General features: G+C 34.4%; 1 protein-coding gene across 1 annotated transcript; it reads left to right on the top strand.

Annotated features, from left to right (window-relative positions):
• The first annotated feature begins 4,626 nt into the window (after window positions 1–4,626).
• Window positions 4,627–7,757, top strand: LOC128229251 (uncharacterized). Its single transcript, XM_052941030.1, has 2 exons — window positions 4,627–4,721; window positions 5,771–7,757. The coding sequence occupies exons 1-2, from the start codon at window positions 4,700–4,702 to the stop codon at window positions 7,510–7,512; spliced, it is 1,764 nt and encodes a 587-aa protein (XP_052796990.1). The 5' UTR covers window positions 4,627–4,699; the 3' UTR covers window positions 7,513–7,757.
• The last annotated feature ends 14,304 nt before the right edge of the window (window positions 7,758–22,061 follow it).

Here is a 22,061-nt window from a genome sequence, read left to right as displayed (position 1 = left end):
AGCAGAAAATGTTTCTTATTATTTTGGGAATATTACCAAATATTTGTGACTTTTCATAGCTGAAAATATTTTAGAAAATCTCTCGGCATAGTATGGATTATTTTGGGAATGTTCCCAAAAATGTTGAAACCCCCACCACAACTTTCAATACTATACTACAAAGTGTTTGGAAATATTTTCAAAATGTTTTGGTAATGTTACCAAATTTTCAAGATCAAATTGGTAATATTCCCAGAAACCTGGCATACTATGGATACTTTTGGGAATATTACCAGAAATGTTGAAAACCACACTATAACTCTTCAATACTATACTATGAAGTGTTTGGTAATATTCCGAAAGATATTTCTAATCCTACAGAAATGCTTTGAGGACATTACAAAGGGTTTCTGTTGATTAAAAATGTTACCATGCTGAAAAGGGAAAGTTGCGTTTTCCCTTTTCATTTTGCGGTTTGTTACAATCATATTCTCATTCTTAGAACAGACAATTTCCGATAATCTAAAAAAAGTTTCAACTACATTAACTGACCGATTTTCTAAAAATAGTTTCTACATATATATTAACTGACCACATGCTTGTCCTCACCGCGGGAAAACGACCATCTGATAAGCTCTGCATTTTGATAGGAATTATTGCTAAAGTTGCTCGTAAAAATAAAATCATTTTCCTTAAACAATTAAAACGTGTATTTTCATTAAACTTGCCTAACGTATGATATCTAATCAAAGCACCGAAAACCCTTTAGAAGCGATTGAAAGGGGCATGCATTGTAACTTTAAATACATGGGGATATGTCGACTGAAGTGAAGGAATAAGCTGTGCATTTTGAATGGAATTATTGCTGAAGTTGTTTGAAAAAAAAATCCTTAAATAAGACGTGTATGATCAAGGGAAAGATATATTGCATTTTCATATCGTATGATATCTAATCAAAGCAAAGAAAAACCATTAGAAACGATTGAAAGGGGCATTCATTGTAACAATTAAATACATGGAGATGGGGGATTACGACGATTGAAGTGACATTTACATAAACAAAATGACACAAGACGCCATAAAATAAATATAGATATGTTTGTTCCCTCGCCCAGTGTGGGCACAAGCGCTCTTGGTCCTCGGTACATTTTCCCTTTTATCTATGTGCCCTTCACCTTTCCCATAGTTCAAATAAAATTTGAAACTCTCACATATTTGCCCGCAGATAGTCTTTCAGCGCCTCGCGCTTTGATTTGATATTGTTAAGCCCGTGGCAATTATTAGAATACGCTATTGAATTAGACATCAGTATATGTTGTGTCTGCATACCCATTCAGACCTCTATAATAAGTGTAACTTCATTTTAAGACAATAAACACCACCAACCTTTTCTCTGTAAAAAACATTCATACATTTCTTTACTTTAATTAAGCAATTTTAGATAGCGAAATGAAGATTATGTTTAATGAATTAGATGTACATTTCACTGTCGTAGATGTCAGCAGAAATATCAAAGATTTAAGTCTTGGTCGTAGTGAAGGCCCGAATAAAGTAATAAATGAGTTCTTGTATTTTGTAAAAGACATATTTTCACCGGTTATATCATTATTGTTCAACAAACTTCTATACATAGGTCATTTTCCTGAGTTATTGAGCGATGGGTATTTAGTTCCTATTCAAAAAAGGGTAGCCTATCGGATGTTAAATTTTTTAGAGGAATTACATTGTTGAGTGTATTAGAGAAATTGGTTACATGATGTATAAATGAACGTTTGGCAATGTGGGCCGAAACTAATTACATATATGTTTAAGCTCAGGCCGGTTTTCGCTCCAAACTGGGAACAATTGACAATATATTTGTCTTACATAGTTTGATAAATCAGGTTTTAAATATGAATGAACAGCTGTATTGTTTATTTGTGGATTATTCTAAAGCCTTTGAGTTTTTGGTTAGGCCAAATATATGGTTTAAATGATATAAATTAGGCCTAAGAGGAAACTTGTCTAGTGTTATAAAAGGCATATATAACAGTGTTAAAACACAAGTTAAACTTCATGGTGAAACTGGTGAAATATTTGAATGTTTTCTCGGTGTCCGGCAAGGGGAGTGTTTAAGCCCATTTATATTTGCTATGTATCTTAATGACTTAGAAGACGAGTTGTTTCTGAATGGAGCCAAAGGTATTGATCTTAACATGGTTAAACTCTTTTTATTGATGTATGCAGATGACATCGTAATTTTTGCAAAGACCAGTGTTAAAATGCAAACTAATCTAAACATTTTAGAAATAACTGTAGAAGATGGAAGCTTTCTGTAAATAATAATAAGGCTAAAATTGTTGTTTTTAGACAAGGCGGTAGATTAGCACAAAATATTCATTTTCACTATAGTGATTCAGAAATTAAAATTGTACCCAAATATTGTTATTTGGGAATTGTGTACGTCTGGAGGCTCCTTTATTGAATGTCTGAAAAGATTGTCAGGCAAAGCAAAGGAAAAGCAAATAAGGCAATTTTTAAAATGAAGAAATACCTTCAAAGCTTTGTAACATATCAACTGAACATGTTTTAGATTTTTTTGATAAACTAGTGAAGCCTATTTTATTCTATGGATGTGAAGTTTGGGGGGGTTTCCGTGCAAACAACGTTGAAAGAATACACACTATGTTTTGCAAGCATTTACTTGGTGTTAAAACTTCTACACAAAACGATTTTATATATGGAGACCTGGGCAGGATTGATTTTTATTTGGTGAGATTAACATTTATATTGAAATATTGTTTTAAGACATTACACTGTAGTGAACGAAATACATAAGTATTATATATAAAACAATGTTAATTGAAATTGAAAATAACCTTGGAAAAACAACTGGGCGGTTATGGTGAAAACATGTTATGCACTTTCGGTTTTCAAGACGTTTGGATAGCACAGAGTGTTGGTAACAATAATATATTCCTTAGCTTATTAAAGCGTCGAGTTAAGGATACTTTTATTCAAACTTGGTTTAGCAGATTAGAGAACTCAACTAGAGCAACTTTTTATAAAGTATTTGCTAATTTTGAAATGCAATCATATCTTTAAGTCAAAATGCATAAGTATAGAATAGCATTTACAAAATTACGCTCGTCTTCACACCGGCTTGGTATTGAGACTGGTCGATGGAGAAACGTGCCAAGAGTAGAACGGTCATGCGCTACATGTAATAAGTTAGTAGACGAATACCACTCCTTATTTGAATGTATATTGTATAATGATATACGATGTAAGTATATCAAGCGTTACTATAAAGAAGACCAAGTATGTTCAAAACTATTCAGTTGTTAAAATCCAACAACGCAAATGTTGTGGTTAAATTAGCTGTATTTATCTTTAATGCTTCTGAAATAAGAACGACACATACCCTAATCCAGGCCAATGAAGGGAGGCCTAAATTGCTTTAATGCTGGTCACCAAGATATTTAACCAGTTGTATTAAAATCTTTATTCCCTATTAATGTTTTAAACATTATATTATTATCAGATTGGTATACTAAATTAAGATACAGTTGTTGTCTTATGATTTGTCAATTTGTTTAATAATTTAATTGATTTTATTTACGAACAGTTCTTTCTGAATATCGATCATGGGCCATTTGCACTTAATTGAATATATATTTACAAGCGGAAGTATTCCCTATAATAGGTATACAACAGAGAATTTTTTTTATAGTTGATGTACTTAGAAAATTATATTGAATCATACAGATACAGTTTTTAGCATTGTGATATATATAAACCTATTTATTAATATGCTCCGCCATACATGTATGTATAAGCTATTGTATTATGTTAATTTGATCAAGGGTCATATTGGCCTATTTCAAATATGTAGTGTGTTGAGTATTGCTTTTGAATAAACTTTCTTCTTTATGTTAAAATATACAATAAAAAGGAACATAAACAGAAAGGCTAATTTAAAAACTCAAGATTTCACTTATTACATAGAACTAATTGTATATTATTGACATAAACATAACTAAGTAACTTTAATGACCTCAATCAAAGCTTAAAGGTCATTATGTATGACAAAAAAAAACTTATCAACAACTGTTAATAGCAGTAAAAACATTTCTTCATACAATATATTGAATGAAGGATCTAGTATTTAACAATATGGCAGTCACTGACCGATCACATGGCAGCATTTACCTGTTGGGGTTGGGTTGTAGTTGCAAAAATACGTTAGTTTTTATCAACGGTAAAAAGTATATATAATTATCTAACAAAGCATTTCTTGCTCACGATATATGAAATTTAATCTTGAAAGTAGTTTTTCACACCAGGGTCTGATAAAAGAGAACCTAAACGCAACATTACATTATTAATGTACTTATTATATATTTAAGTTATATAATTACCTTGGCTACTCGAATTCGGCGGTTCCTTACTTAGAAATTTTTTAATTTGGCCATACGTTCAATTAAACGTAAAGAGCGCTGTATATTATTCTCCGGTGCAATTTTTTTTACCATTTCATTCGGCGGATTGAACAAAAAACATTTCGTGGAATCAAACTTTTGGGTTCTCAATTGTCTTATCGATTTTGAGATAATATAAACGGACACTACTGCGTAATAATATTAGTTTCGTTTTGAAGTTTGCAGTTTTTAAGCAAGCGCTCTGAACGATTTTGACATGAATCTCTGACAGTCAATTTTAAGAATTGTTATGTTAAAAAATGGATAGATATACGAAAACAGGTACTGTTTTAATTACGGTTTTACGTTTAAAGCCAATAGTTGTTGAAATTATTACAACTTTTTGACAATAGTTGAGAAGAGAAAGAAATTTAACAAACATGTTATCATAGACAATTATTACCATTTACATCAACTTAACGACACTTCTGAAGCATAGATTATCGGCGTTATCACGGCGTTATCATGGCATTATCACGGCGTTATCAAGGCGTTATCACGGCATTATCATGGCGTTATCACGGCATCATCACGGCGTTTTGTCCTTAATATGCGAACATGCTACTTTTTAAGAAAGGGACTGCACGATGAATGTTACTTTTACATTTATGGCTTCTCAAGTCTGTCTGTCTTATTGATTACAGTTAGGGAAGAGTTTGGCTTTCGGGTTTAACACATTTATATATGTATCGCTATTTGATAGAATTCTGTAAAAGGACACTACTGCGTAATACAATTAGTTACGTTTTAATGGGAGTTAAATTAAGCCCTAAAAAAGATTTTGGCATGAATCTCTGACAGTCAATTTTAAAAATCAGTTATTGTTATAAATGTCATAGATTTACGATTACAGGTTCAGTTTTGAATACCTTAACATTTAAACACAATGGTTGATGCAGTCATTGCAATTTATTGATAATAGTTGAAATGAGATAAATCGATATGTATAATTCTTTAAACCTATGCGGCCAAATATATTGATTACGTTAACAATAGATCGCACTAGATATAGATCAACCGGTTTTTAAGAATATATTATAGGTGCATGTATATTTGGATATGTTTATCATTCAATTTAATTTAATGAAAGTTTGGGACATAAGAATATTGTATTTATTGTAATTGTATGTTTATGCTTATTGTAATAAAATCCGGACCACTATTAACATTGCCTCGTTTAAAATAATGCCAAAAGAATGATTTGATTATATGCTTCAAAATGTATCTCCTCAACAAGATTTCTCCTAATCACTTTTATTCTAGTCTTTTGATGTCTTTATTGCAAGGATACCACGATATAAATAAAGTAACTTGTATGTAATATGTTACAGAACACGGCAGTATGATTGTCTCTCAAAACCACGCTATGACGGAAGTTGAAGTTCAATCATTAGATATGTGCAAAGAAGAAATTATTCTACTAATCGACCCTTACTTTGTGTCTGCAACACTTTGTAGAGAATACCCTCAATTTGAACCTGTTCACCAGGTTATCCACGAGTTGGAACTGACAAACGACAGGAAAGACGTCTCAGAAGTTTTAATAAGCCACCTGCCACAACATATTTGCTTAAAGGACTTCGTGTTTATTCTTAAAGAATGTGGCTATACAGCATTGGCTGCAGAACTGTTACGTTCCCGTTTAAAACTGGACGCGGTAAAAACCTTAAAACATATACATAGATCGACATCAGGACAAAGGCCATGGATAAGTAAAATGAATTTCGTTCTGAAAAACAAGGTGGATGATGCAATGTTCACTAATCCTCGGCTTGCTTTACGCCAAATCAGAGACAGGTTTATCCTAAAAATGCAAAATGAAAGTGATGAAGATCGGAGACAATTTCTTGCTGACAAATGTGTAGCAGTTATTGGCGCAGAAATCGATGCGATAGCTATAACATTTGATAAAGGTCTGTGTGAAGGAGCTGTCTTCACCGAAATGAAAAGTCTCACACACGCGACTAGTAATACACTGCTAACAGATGGTGTGTATTTAGGCCGGTTAGCAAATGCAAATGCTATCGCAGGACGTTTCAATGAAAGCACTCACATGATCAAAGCTGCCCTTTGTAATGCATTCTCTATTGGTCCTTGCTTTGAACTTGTGTTTATGATTTATAACGCAGTGCAAGTTATGCTGTATAGCTTTGAAAACTCACCAACAGCTGAAAACAGGCGGGCTCTGTTATTGTTCGGCAACATTGGTCTTCAATATGCTGAACAGGAGATTTCGGAGAGCAAAATGATGTGGAGACGATCTTACGTTTTGAGAATGGTATTCTGCTTGCTTGGTCTCGGGAACAAAGCAAGCGTAATTAAAAATTGTCCTGTTGACGCAACATGCATTGTAGAAGCAAAGACACTTCTTGCCGATATTGAAAAAAACTTGACTGGAATAGAAACAAGAAGAGAAATGTTGTACTATGTTGCTAAAGCTAGATTAGCTGAGTTAACACAGCAGCACCAGGACTGTCTGGATAATTTACGAATATCTCGGAACCTTGCCATTGAAGGCCATTTTGGCGAATTAAGATTCATTTCAGATTATCTTGATAAGGTGAACACGCAAATTCAACGCCCAGATATCATAAAATGGGAAGAACGGGAGAGGGAAGAGCTTGGTAATTTGAACTTAGATGAAACAAAAAACTATTCTTTTCTTGGAAGCCAAAGTCTTGAGACTATCAGTATCCGTACATTTGATGATGCTGAAACCATTCCAAAACACAGGTTAAACTCTCAAGTAGCATTGAGTTCAACATCAACCTTGGCTGGCAATAGCGATGCAGACTCTTTCACGAAACCTAAATGTGTGTTTTCCACTGAACATCCGTACCCTATCCAAGAACAATTACATGGCTCATATGAAACCCGAATTCCAGGTGACGGTCGTGAAAGTGCTAGCAATACATCGTGTCAAACAGGTGAAAGGTTATCAAGTTCTCATGAAGGTTATCAAAAAGAGGGAGACACAAGTGAAGAACATTTAAATGTGTACCAGTCGTTTAAAGATTCAGATGAATTTGAAAATATGTCATCTCTGGATAGCGATGATGTGATTTGTGATTGATATGTCACATGCGCTGCGCCATACTGAGTAGGTTTAATACGGTGCCATTTTGAGAAGAAATTCGAATTTGAAGAAAGTGAACAGTCTAAGCCAGTGCACCAACTTTACTTTTAATGCAAGGGTTCATTCCGTGTTTTCAACACTCTATACATCTATTCCACAATCTTTAGTCACAAACAAATTGACTCCTCTTATCGAAAAAACCTTTGCGAGGGTAAAAACTACTATGGCAGTAACTGATAAAAAGCTTTTTTACCAATGATCGCTCAGATAAATATATCTTTTGGACAAGCATAGATGTCATTGAAGTTTTAAATTTTGTACTTTTGTATAATTCTTTTCTAAAATTCGGTAAATGTTTCTATAATCAATCAATTGGCATTCCAATTGGTGCGAATTATGCACTTTTATTTGCAGACCTCTTTTTATATTGCTATGAAAGTGAATATATGTTGAAATTATCTGGAGTCTGAAGATCTCGCTCTTGTTGATAAATTCAACGGCGCTTTAAGATATATTGATAATATTCTGAGTTTGGATAATCCTGTGATTACAGAATATATTCAATCGATATACCCTTCACAAATGCAACTTAATAAATCTAATACATCCGATTTAGAAGCATCCTATTTAGATCTGCAACTCGACGTAAAGGACGATATATGGAGTATCAAACTTTATGATGAACGTGATTATTTCAATTTTTAAATAATTCATTACCCCTTTTTGATGGAGATGCTCCTAGTTCACCAGCATATGGTGTTTGTATTGCACAGTTACACAAATGCTAGAATATGAACAGATGTTAACGAATTCAGCTTCAGATTTTATAAATTAAGGAAAACTTTCTCAAAATTTCTAAATTATCATTATAATCATTATTTCAAAGTACAATAGTAGCCTTAAATCGCTGATTGCTGATAGCATTGCTCATCCTGATGTTTATGGTGATGTTTTAAAGAAAATTATTAAATTTTAATGTTTCCAGCAGGTAGTTGGGCAGATAGACTCAATGAATGACTTGGATTTTATATAAAGGCAATATTTTGAAAAGTTTTTGCCATCTGTTTTTGAAAATGAATTCCTGAAACAAAATATAGGGTTGAATATAGCATCCTTACATAACTAGGCTTTCAGTCTTTCTATTTTAAGAATATTTTGCAGATTCATGTTATCTTTAAACCAACTTTGGCTGTCTCGGAGTGTTTTTGCATTCAAATATTTTACATAGGTAACCATTTGGAAGAATAGATTACCTCATATATGGCGCTTTTATTTTTTATATAAAGTGTTCTTTTATTTATTCCCAGTTTAAATTTAATGATGGTTTATATTATGAAACTCTTTGATCACACATTTTTAAACCTTTTATTTTGTAAGGCAGACTGTGTGTGATGCTCATAGTTTTAAACAATGAATGCATCGTATCTTTGAAAAGTTTTTGCATTAGGTGCTCTGAATTGAATTCCTCCGTTTGCAAATAGAGTTGGAATCTATAATCATTGAAGTACATTTTTTTATTATTAAGTTTCCTCAAGTTACTGCATACGTTGATAAGATTTACCTTTTTTCTTTAGTTAGGATTTGTTGGGATAAGAGTGAGATTTGTGCACGTAAACTGGTTTAAACCCCAGTAAATTTACATTTTACGGACCTTTCCATGGCGGTACCTAATACTTCTTGATAAACATACTTAGTTTTTCTTATACATAGCATGTATGCACTGTGCTGTTGTGGGTTTTTGTGCTGTATTTCCATGTTTATTGTTTGTGATTTTTTGTTTTTGTGTTCTATGTCTTTGGCGTTTACTCAGTGCCATTAAACCAGGTGTATGTTTAAACTTTTTGCCACTGAGCTTGTTTCAGTAGTTTTTCACATAAGTATTCATGTACTTCTAATTTTCTTGTTCATGTTTGGTTTGTTGACATATCTATTACATATGCAACATGTGTTGTCTCATACCTTGATTGTTCGTTTTAGCTATTGGTGAATGTCCGTCGTCCGTCGTTGGTCAGGATGTTTGTCCTTGTAATTACCTGGACGAGTTTGAGTATGGGTCATATGGGATGAAAAACTTATTCTGACAGAAACACATTTCATTTTGCATAAAGGCATTTCCAAAAAGATTCAAATGCTATTCGATTGGATATCTTAATACAGTTATACGTCATATTTTTCCGCTACGTAACAAATCAAAAATAAAAAGCGCAATCACTAGTAAGGCAATACCAAATCATTTATTCATCGAGCTTTTGTCCAAGACATGAACACCAAAAACACTTAAAAAAATGATCCAAGAAAATGAGCTGTTATGTTGTACCTTTAATGTAAAAGAATAATTACATCCATGTCGTTTAAAACAGCACAACACAAGTTTAAAAATTGAAATACCAAAAAGGGGACCATGCATTAAAAATCATCAAATTTTAGGGTCAGGTGCTTTAACTTCTTGAATTTCTCTGCAGTTTCTATCGTGTATTAATATTCTGTCATTGGAGGATTAAAGGTAACAAACCATCAGTTACCTCATAGGTTGATTTGTTCAAGACCAGCTTCAATGTATTATCAGCTTGAATAAGAGTATCGACAAAAATTATAATGTCTAGTCTTCAGCATCTTTTATTGTATTTCGTCGACGATATCGTTTATATACATGAGGAATAGCAAAGGACCTTAAATTAATGTTTGAGAAGCTATCGGGAAAGCTTTATGGAAGGACAGCGCATTGATTTCGATCTGATTAATAGTTCTCAAACGATGAGAGAAGACGCCATTATATAGCACTTCTTGGTAGTTTAAATAAAAGACCACGATGCAAGGTTCTTTCAAAGCCTTTGGAGATGTAACAGAGTACTGCCCTGACTTCTTTTTGTTCAACGAGGGTTGGACAGAAAAAATGATACACTGGCACTGACAATGTTTACTGATATAAGCAAGTTTCCACTGGCGAGGAACGTTCCCTATCGAGTAATTCAATAGATTTGCAACCGAAGTCGAGTGTTTTCATTTGAAACTTCCTTTAAAAAAACATTAATAGTGTAAGGACCTGAAGCTTTACCCCTTTCGAGAATAAGAAGACAATCTTCACCTGCAAGTGGAGTCACATTCAAATAAGATAAAGTTAGTGATTTGGATTTTGCTGTGATGGAAGGCACTTGGTGATTTTTGCTCTGTGATTCGACAAAAGTGTTAAGAATGTTTGCTTTGTCCATAAAGCATGTATCTTCATAAAGATGATTGTTGTTTCTGAGTGGTGGAATGCTGCGTGCTGGGTTTGGTGCAGTGTTGATTTCCAAAAATCTGAGTTATGGTTTGATGATTCACGCAATGCTTCTGCAAGTTTGTTCAAATGAATTCGTTTTTCTGAGCATATAACTGTCTTCGTTTGATTTCGTATGCGTTCGTAGGTTGACATGTCTGGAAGGGTGTCTGTGGCTTTTGCTAGTTTGTTAGCTCTCTTTAGCATTGATTCACGGATTTTATCGTTGAACCAAATATCTGATGTTCTAGCGTATACATTCAAGAAACACCAATACAAACTTGTCTGTTAAATAAGACGGGTACACATCTATATTAGGATCAATACAAGAATCCCAGTCAAAATCTGCAATAAGAGCATGCAGTCGATCATAATAACCTTCGGAGTAAATCCCAATATACCCCATAAAAGAGGATTGGTCACCTTATTGTGTTTCATAAAACAGAAATAGAACAATCGTAGCGACACAATTGATCTAACAATGCTTCGCCTACTCCAGAAAAGGACATTTTGTCAGATAAAGATACCAAAATATATAAAAAGTTATTGGTAATGATCTGTGAAGTGAGAACTAACTTCAATCACTTGTGACAAACCATATTGGGTATACATATTTTCAATCTTGTATTATGAGAGTTGCTTGAAACAATGGAAATTAAGATCACCAGTATCGAATCTGTTCTACATTCTGTTAAACCTGTTTCTAGTGCGTGACCTATTGAGTCATTGATACTAAACAACACATTTGAAAGACGATAGAAAGATCCCAATAGTAGATGTTTCCGCTTTACAATAACTTCTTTCCAACTACATTACACATCGTTGACCTCAAGATAAGTTCGGTGCAAGGCAAAAATTCCTGCTTAAACATAAACCATCATTTTTAACCATTTTGACTTGTTTATATACGCTTTTGATTTTCTGTACGATCAAATTTGCCCTCATTTTGTATTTACAGGCCGATCCTTGGTGACCCCTGTAAGCGTGGCTTCTAAAGAAAGACCTGGGTCATGCGTATGTAAAAATCAAAGCGCTTAAAGCGTTGAATGGCTTTCGACCTGCAAAGATCATGTAGTATAAGTCACTTGAAATTTGGAATACGCCAAATAGTCACTTATTAGGTATGGAGTAATTCTCAATATCATATTAAAACCTTATCTGGAGCTTTGGTTTCATAAACATTGCACTGCCACGAATGAAGCATTTAGGAATTTAATACGTTGCATATATTCACTAGGTTTATGTTTAAGGTTTCCTTCTTCAACGACAAATACCTCTGGATCGAATCACCCGAATGCTATTTGTTCCCTATTTGTTTGATGTACATGCCTCTAATAATGCCTCAATCTATGTCACAAAATGAACAGATTACTCATTTATATCAGTGGTTTTCAAATATGCATATGCATTATGCTAAATGCTCAAGACGTTGGTCTGAAATTACTGAGACAAACTGAGAAATATTCATACACTTTCCGTTTCATTCGGCATTAAATGACTACGACACAAATTAGTCGATAGCCTGTTAACGCTTTACGCGAGTTGATTTGAATGGTAAAAGTGTATATTATGCATTTAGTACTGGTTAAACGTTGTCACTATATACTTACACAAAAAATAGTCTTATTCGACACAAAATTAAAGAACACAAGTACAAACTGACAAACTCAATAAAAATGTCAAGTAAGAGCCAATTTAATCAATTAAAACAGAGAAAATATTCTTATGAATGAACTTCAGTCACCAAAAATAAACTGATTGTAGGATAAAAATGAAGTATTATAAATTCAGTTAAAACATTATGGTTTGATATCTTACGCCTAATTAGCATGTAATTGCAACATGATAAGATCCATATTTTTTCCGGGTTTAAACGAATTCTCAGAGTTTATTTCCGGGCAATAAACCTGTCCAAATGCGATGATCCAGATTCTGTTCTTAACTACAATGTACATGTTAATATTTATATCGGTCCACGGCCGCAGCAAAATCTGAACACAGGTATATAATGCATGTATTTATTTGATTCAGTACGCTTTCAATTTGAAACTATTTGCAGATTCTGCTTTTATTATTGTGTTCTGTATCTCGCCTATATTGAACTATTTGCCTTTTGCACAATTTTGAGTGCGTTGTAATACTCAAAACGCAGCTTATACGAACTATATTAACCGCATAATATAGATTTAAAACTCCTAACAGCGCTACTTTAAGTTATCAAATTAATATGCAGAACGCAGTCCGTAGCTATTGAAGCAGATTGCTTACTAGGTATTTTCGATGTAAATGTTAATGTAAATTAGTTCTAGCTGCGCTGGGGTTAATACGCCTGATCGCGCATTAATTCGCCCAAAGTTTAAAATGTTATGTCGATCTGCCGATTCGATTTCCGAGATACGGTTATAAAAGTCTGCAGGCCTAGCGGCCTACAGCCAAACGAGATAAAATTTCTAGATAATTTTCTTGATAAGAGCGAAATGAGTACAACTAAAATCAACATTAACATAACAAATAAAGGAAAGAAAAGGGCAAAAGTAGATATAAGGAGTGATTCTTATTTTTTCTGATTTCATGAATGCGCATTTGCAAATTTTACAAAACGTCCTCTATCTTTCTCTCTCTCTCTCTCTCTCTCTCTCTCTCTCTCTCTCTCTCTCTCTCTCTCCTGCTCTTGTCGCTCTACTTCTCTCTGTCTCTCTTTCTCTTTGTCTCTGACTCTCTCTCTCGTCTGCTCGTTATCTCTTTCTCTCTCTCTCTCTCTCTCTCTCTCTCTCTCGATCTCGATTTTATAGACATCTCAAAATAAACAAAACCTAAATGCCAAACAATAAGTTTTGGTGGCATACATAAAAGGGAGCTTTTATATCAATTTTCTATAGGTTACTGTGAATATGTTTTTTTAAAAAGCACTTGGATGCTTTTTAAGTTCCTCATACCCTTAATATTATTTACATTTTGGCAATGCTTTCACTTGATGGTAAAAAGTGCCAATTATTTTCCGGTGGTATTGTTTTACGTTTCCATTCGGCGGAAGAAAAGTAAAATATTTGACGGAAGCGAAATCATTGGTTCTAGATTCTGTCTGTCTTATTGGTTATGCATATTTACCTGCATGGCCATTTGATAAATTATAGAAACAGACACTACTGCGTCATAAAGCAGTTTCGTTTTTATGGGGTTCTCATTACAAGTAAAAGATATGAACGCTTTTGACATGAATCTCTGACAGAAAATTTTAAGATCAGCGATGTTCAAATTGGATACATTTACGAATACAGGTACTGATTTAAACACGTATATTTAAACTCAATGGTGGGGGCAGTCATTACAACTAACTGAAATAGTTGATAAACTAAATAAATTCACAGTAATTTAATGTAATGTATATTTCGTTGCCATCAGTTCTATTATTTACGTTAAGGAAATATTGCACGATAAAGATCAATGTTTAAATAATAAAAATTATACCTTAATGTATATTTGAAAATATAATCATTCAAATAAGTAAATGAAACTTTGGTACAAAAACTAAACTTTGCAATATTTAAAATTATATCTAGTATTATCGTAGTGATATCGGGGCCATACTTAAGATTACCACCCTCGTTTTATGTACTGCCAAAAGTCAGATATGATTTGATGCTCCAAAATGTAAAACCTATCCTCCTCAAAAAGTTTTATCCTTATCACTTTAATGTCACATCTTTACAAACACTTATATACATGTACTTACGTCATTATGTTATGATATAATATAATGTTATTTAAAAATAAAATGATATAAACACGTGCAATTTAGATGTCTTTATAGCTAAGATACCACGGTGCTTTGCTTAGGCAATAATTTGAACGTGTTATTTTACAGACACTCCAGTTACTACAACCCATTGCAGTATGTTTGTATCTGGAAGCCAATCAATGACTGAAGCTGAAGTCCAATCACTGTATTTGTGCAAAGAGGAGGTTATTCTACAAATCAACCCTTTGGTTGTGTCCTCAACGCTTCGTAGAAAATACCCTCGATTCGAACGTGTTCACCAGATTATCTACCATTTAGCACTAACAAATTACAAAGAATATGTATCAGAACTGTTAATAAGCAACCTGCAACAAAACATTTGCTTACAGGACTTTATTTTGGTTCTTGAAAGATGTGGCTATAAAAGACTAGCAGCAAAACTTTATTTTTCACCTTTTAAACTGGTTACGGCTAAAAACGTGGTGCATGTACACAAATCGACATCAGGTCAAAGGCCATTGCTAAGCAAAATGGTTGATAATCTTAAAACGATGGTGGATGATGCATGGTTCACTAATCCTTGGCTTGCATTAGGCAAACAAGTTTATAAAACAAATGCAAAATGAAAGTAATGAATATCGGAGACAAATTCTTGCTGACAAATGTGTAGCAGTTATTGGCGCAGAAATCGATGCGATAGCTATAACATTTGATAAAGGTCTGCGTGAAGGAAACGTATTCACAAAAATGAAAAGTCTCACAAGCGAGACAAGTAATACGCTGCTTACAGATATTTTGGCCGGTTAGCAAATGCAAATGCTATTGCATGACGTTTCAAAGAAAGCGAAGATATGCTCAGAGCTGCTCGTTGTAAGGCAGTCCATATTGGTCTTTGCCGTGAACTTTTGGTCATGTTTTATAACGAAGTTCAAGTAAGGCTGTATAGCTTTGAAAAGACGCCAACAGCTAAAGAAAGGCAGGCCTTGTTAATGTGGGGTAGACATGGACTAGAATGTGCTAAGGAGAATATGGCCTGTAAAAAGGGGTGGAGAAGAACCTTTGTTTGCTTGGTCTCGGGAACCGGGCAAACGTAATTAAAAATTGTCCTGTTGACGACGCATGCATTGTAGAAGCAAAGGAACTTCTTGCCGATAAAGATATAAACTGGACTGCTATAGAAACAAGACGAACAATGTTTTACTATGTTGCTAGAGCTAGAATAGCGGAGTTGACAAAACAGTACCAAGACTGTCTGGACAATTTACGATTATCTTTGAACCTTGCTCTTGAAGGCCATTTTGATGAATTTGGATTAATTTCAACTTACTTTGATAAGGTGAACACTCTGATGCATCGAAAATGTCAACACAACGACATCATAGAAGGGAAAAACCGGAGACGAAAGTACTTGTTAATATGATATTAGATGAAGAAAGAAACTTTGCTTTCATTAATAGCTCGCCATTGCACCAACGTCTCAATAATATCAGCATCCGTGCATTTGAAGATGACGATACCATTCCAAAACGCAGGCTTAACTCTCCAGTAGCTTGGAACTCAACATCAAATGTGGCCCTTCATCGACTTTGTTCAGATGAAGACAGAAACCCATCGGTTGAATTTCGGTTAGAACGTGAAAAAACATAATTATAGCTTTCAAGATCAAAACAGTCAGTCATTCGACTTCGAGCGAGAGAACGACATAGTTTTAATGAAACCCAATATTATTATGTTTTCCGATAAAAGCAATAGTTCATTCACAGATACGAGCATGACAATATCTAAACCAGGCATATCTGGTAGGTTTTGCATGGAAAGTATAAGAACTAAACTGGAAAGCCCTACAGAGCCAAAGGAAATATGCTATAAGCAACAAATGAACACCAGCTTTAAAAGCAAAAGCGCAAGTCAATTTTCAAAAAGAAAGGCTGGCGTAAAAACAGAACAATATGAAAGAGCAAATGGTGATGTTCACTATTAAATTTTGAGAATGCATATAGAATCTACAAAGAGATCCAGAATCCAGACACCATCAAGCAAGGTAATGAATCGAAGTTGTCAGTTCGATTACCATTAAGTGGCCGCACATCACCCGGCAATAGCGATGCGGATTCTTGTACGAAACCAAAATGTTAAGTTTCCTCTGGAGATCTGTACCCTACACAAAACCACTTATATGGTGAAGATCCACACGCCATAGAAACGTATGGCACATTCGATTCCTCAAAACTATGCATGTCTGACACTGGAATGAAAGCCCGAATTCCGCCACAGGGCCGTGAGTGTGCTGGCAATACAACATATCAAACAAGAGAAATATCGCCAGATTCTCAAGAAGGTTATCAGAAAGATGGAAGTACAAGAGTAGAACATTTAGATGTGTACCGTTGTTTATACAGTCAGGTTTATCTGAAAATCTGTCCTCTCTGGATAGCGACGATATGTTTGGTGATTGACATGTTGAAAGTGCTTCTCCGTATTGATCGTCTAAACCACTGTTTCATTTTAACGCAAAACACTTGAAGAAAATGAACGGTTTCCAAGGTATCCACCAAAATTGAATGCAAGGTTTATCAGTCTATTTTAATGTACTTCTAGTTTTCTTTTTTATGTTGACTAGGTGGCATATCATTCCGCATGTTACGCGTTGTCTCATATCGTTATGCTTTAATCTTGATTGTTTAAATGAAAATATAGTTCATGTTGTTGCTATTGTTTGTTCCCAGCTGCAGTAAGTTTGGTCTCTAAGTTAGTTTTTAGTCTGATAGTCCTGTTTGCTGTTTATGAGTGGACTTGGAGTTCAGGATGCACAAAAATGTGCCTTTTGGTTGCATGTTTACCCAATATTTATAAAGTGCAACTTTAAAGAGTTTTTTTGTAAAGCAAGAATATGTGAAAATTGTACTATAACCAATGTTAAATTTTTAACTTGCATGATTGAAAATATGTCTCTTCGCGTTAAATTACAGTTGAAATAAGCGAAAAAAACACAAGCTGCATTTTCATCCTTTATGTGTTGTCAGTTAATTATTTTAATGACTTTTTATCAATCATTAAGAAATATAAGGGTCACTGTAGACTGTACTCACAAATTTTGATATGTGACGATTTGTAACGCCAGTTTCATTGATATATTGAGTGATACGTGCACCTAGAGTTTAATTTAGTGGTTCCATGTTGTCTAGATGAAATGTTTGTATCAAACTTATAATTCATTATTAATTAGCTAAATATCAAGAATACATATGATTACTATGTTAATTGCAACAACAGCAGATGTATATTTGCCATTTTAAAGTGCCTGCATTGCCGATAACTTGTTTATGAAGAATAATCTGAAGGTCATATTATGAGTCTGTATGTTGTTGCCTCCCTTGATAATCAGAACACATGCAAGTACCATTTCAAAGAATAATTTGTAATCTAAAAAGCAAATTAGTATTAATTTGAATAACTCACGTTTATACCAGCATCGCCAGAGATATACGACTATTTATCAAAAGGGGTATAACTTTAAAATGATTGCTGATTTTTAGCAGCATCGCAAGAGATATACAAATGCTATACAATCATAAAAAGCGGCATCGCCAGAAATGAAAGAAACAAGACAAGTACATTACCAGTACTAGAGTATATGTACATTTTGTTTTCGTTTCTTATTGCAATGATAATACTAAGTCATGAAGTTTTTATTGTTAAACGGATAGACTTATATGAATATTATTGTTGATGATAATGCAGGAATCGTTGTTTGTAGAAGTCTGCTTTGCTGACGGACACGATTGGCATATATGCTTTATAGGATGCTCGGCCGGCAAATTGGATCTTCTGCCGGAACTGCTACAGACGTGCCGGACAACACGTATCAGTCATCAATGTGATCTTTGGTGTATGGAAGGGTTGTGATAAAACAAATTTCAAAATCACACTACAATTTGATATTGATTTATTTTCATGAATTATTATAACAACACTTTAGAAATAAATAACATAAAGTAAATAATGATAACAATAATATGGTCAGTTCATAAAACGTATAACATGTAAATTATTCGATGCACATAATATATATTAAACATACTTTAAGTGTTCGTGGTACGGTTTTCAAACCGAAACAGTATACTAACTAATAGTTCCTTGCATTACCGACGTGTGTTTCCGGTCATGTGACCAGTGCTAGAAAACCCCGTGTCACTACCCCTCCCTATTTGAGATGATTCAAGCGCAACAACGCACCACTTATTGCTTCTTTTATTGGATGATTTATACAAAAAATACATTACGCCATTTCAATAAAGCGCAACAAAATATTCAGATATGCAAGAAATTTAATTAAAATTGATTTTTTTTATCAAAAAACGCGAATTCTAGAGGAACTTTTTGTCGTCATTAGGGGCTAAAATAACTACGCCTCATGACGTCAATAAACAAAGTCCCACGCGCCTTTTGGTAAAATGTACATACACGCATTTTCTAGGTCAATTTTCCCATAAATTGATAGTTTTAGGTATGCATGAAAAGCCGCGATACCGACTTACGCGCGTGCCCCAGGGTCGGAATTTTCCATCCGGACCAAAAACACATGATAGCCACTTATAAAAATATTATTTTTTTTCTCAATCAGGTTAACATACAAGAATGATATTCAATTATGATAGAAAACCACGAATTAAAGGGACTAGCTCATGTGTCGGAACCTTTTCCGCCCGACAATGCCACTGAAAATATTTACGGTATTACTGATTTACTCTTTGATACCGAACTTGCAAAAAAAACACTAAAAGTAAAAAAAAATATATATTCTAGTTTTAGTGGGTGCGAATCCCTACAATGAATATTACACAAACATCGGATAACTTAACTACTAAGCTTTTTGTTTATTCGCGTTACGAACACTATTAAAAAAATAGTGTACTTCAAAGTTAATATTTGAGTGTTGATATATTTCAGCCGTCAGTTTTATCACTCCTAATTATTTGTCACACTTTATTTCGTCATATTAAAAAAGGAATTTACAAAAACATGAGCGAATCCCTTTAAATTCAATTAACGGACATAACAAGCAGTGTATTATGCTAAATACTCGGGTATTTTTTATCAGTAGGATTGTTTTCAAACTGCGCATGGTCAGCCTTTTTGTGAGATAATAACAATATATAGTCTGTGTCGTTGTTCAACACAATGATATTTGTGTAAATGCCTCGAAGACCTTTGTTCTTGGTCGACACAATCACATGACGTAACTTACAAATCAAAGCAAAAAAAAAAACACACACACAAACAATTCGAAACACATTACAAACACTAAATGAAGAACTTTCGATTGATGATATTTGCACATAATTTCAAAATTTCAAAAAAGTAACATGTTAACAGTTATGTAGAATGTTCACCAGCCGTACTCTGGCTCATTCCGAGGAGTGACATCCAACTTCCGGTATTCCATTGGGCCGGCCAGGCGCCTGTCCTGCTGCAGGTCTATGTATATCCTACACACTCGATCTGTTCGCGGGGTGTGCTAGAAATAATAAAAAACAACATTCATTTTTTATGATGCTATGGCTTTTTTTATTACACATATAGTTTGCGCTTTCTTATAAGAATAAAATGTAAAATGTGCACCGTTTCGAAAACATGTTTACGCGTGTTTGGCAAAGGTCGTTAAACGATTAATTTCGAAGCTTATTATATCATTGTTCAGCTGTTCAACTTATACCTATTCTCAAATTTTTATTAATAATAGATATTCATGTGTCACCCTATTAAAACACGGCATTCCAGCAAACAATGAATTATGTATTAGAAATAGAAAAATAGAAATACGTACATCCGGAACGTCTCTGTACTCCGGTACCGTTTTTGCACTCTTAACCCTCTTGATTGCATCCCGTAAAGGAACTCTATAGCCATTCTCATATGTTTTCCCATTCCCACCGTTCACAACCACTTCATGCCCATCACCATATCTGTCCGTATAATTGTTGATGGCGAAATTAGAATCCCTTCGAATTTCTAGTTTATTCCAAATAACACTGTCCGGTTTTCGATATCTGTTCTCGATGGTTTTAACTTGAAAGTTTTTGAATGATTCCACAGTATCCTCAGAAGATGTAGACCGGCTGCTTCGGGAAGCGAGATCTGTTTTGGCTCTTGGTAATAGGAAGGTTGTCTCCAGTACTGGCATGGGAGCCGGCTTTGTTTTGGGCGGTAAGGGGGCCATGTCATATTTCCTTCTTATCATCTTTCTTCGTTTACTTGGTGACCGTGTATGGTGTCTTCGTTCACTATCACTTGATGTTGTTTCCTCGGGTTTTCTTTGAAAAGCTTTCTTCTGTGGTTTTGTCTGTCTTTTCTTGTCAATAGTCTGTAAGTCTTTGTTGGTCTCGTAAAAGTTCAACAAATCTATTGATATAAGTTTTCTGGATTTCTCAGGACTTTTACTACGCTTCACGTTTTGGTCCCTCCCAGATTTTCCACTAGTGCAATTTCCCCCAGAGTTAGTTTTACCAGAGTGTTCATTAAAACCTACATAACTAGAACCTTTTCTCGAACTCTTAACCCTGTTAGCATTACAATCTTTATCTCGGGATTTCGGTGATTTTGTTTTTCTTTGGCGAGTTGTGGATGGTTCTTTGCTTCTATTTGCTTTTTGGCTGTCTTTGCATTCTATTTCAATTACACTTTTAGTGTCACGACCAGGTGTTCCAGACATCGTTCTGAATGACTCATGTGAAGCTTCCGCAATAGAGTCAAGGCCGGGTTTAAGACTAGCAGCTGACCTCTTAACAGTTGTGTACTCAGCAGTTGAAACATGTCCACCAGGGTCATTTAACTGCTTAAATTCTAACTCTCCGTCGCCAGTGTCATAATCTTTCTCAAAATCACCTTTGTCGTATCTGACATCGTTGTCGCTTGAATCAATGTCAAATTCGGCGTGTGAATCAGCACTAGAACCTACAACTTTAATTTGACTTTCGATTTCTTCTTCCTCGCTTTCTTCCGTTGTTGATTCAACTGGTATCGCGATGGTATGTTCTATTCTTCTTCCACTACTTGTAGAGTGCCCATGTTTTCTGTTATTGCCAAAGCCGTCGTAAGTAACGTCATCCTTTGAACTACGCCTATAGGTGCTACTAGTATCATTTATATTGGTATTTGTACTTCTATTCTGAGTTTGGCAAACATTTTCCAGTTTTTCGGAAAATGCATACCATTCTGGCTCATGGTTCTGGTCTCGTTCCAAGTCATTATTTGGTTTACTTTCACCGTTCATATCTTCATGAGAATTATCCCCATGCTCATGAGAATCATTAAGACTGGAATAGGAATTACTAGTCAGAATTTTACCCACAACATGAGCTCTGCCATAAGATTTATCCTCATTATTTTCAAATTCAGGATTCTCATTATGAATTGTACATTTTACTGAGATATCACTAGAATCTTTCCTATGTGTTTCGACAACAACTTCATTATTGTCGTAAAACTCGTCGTCAACCGATTCCGTTCGTTCATGCTCACCATTCACCGTTCTAGGGTTATCATTGCCTC

This window comes from Mya arenaria, chromosome 3 (assembly GCF_026914265.1).
Source record: "Mya arenaria isolate MELC-2E11 chromosome 3, ASM2691426v1".
In the NCBI taxonomy this organism is placed as follows: domain Eukaryota; kingdom Metazoa; phylum Mollusca; class Bivalvia; order Myida; family Myidae; genus Mya; species Mya arenaria.
The sequence above is the reverse complement of the archived record's forward strand: the minus strand, read 5'-3'. Positions and strand labels throughout refer to the sequence as shown.

Bases quoted from the DNA above. Each gene is read 5' to 3' on its own strand.
- LOC128229251 (XM_052941030.1), top strand. From the start codon at position 4,700: ATGGATAGATATACGAAAACAG. The intron at 4,722-5,770 runs GTACTGTTTTAA...AATATGTTACAG, and splicing joins GGATAGATATACGAAAACAG to AACACGGCAGTATGATTGTC.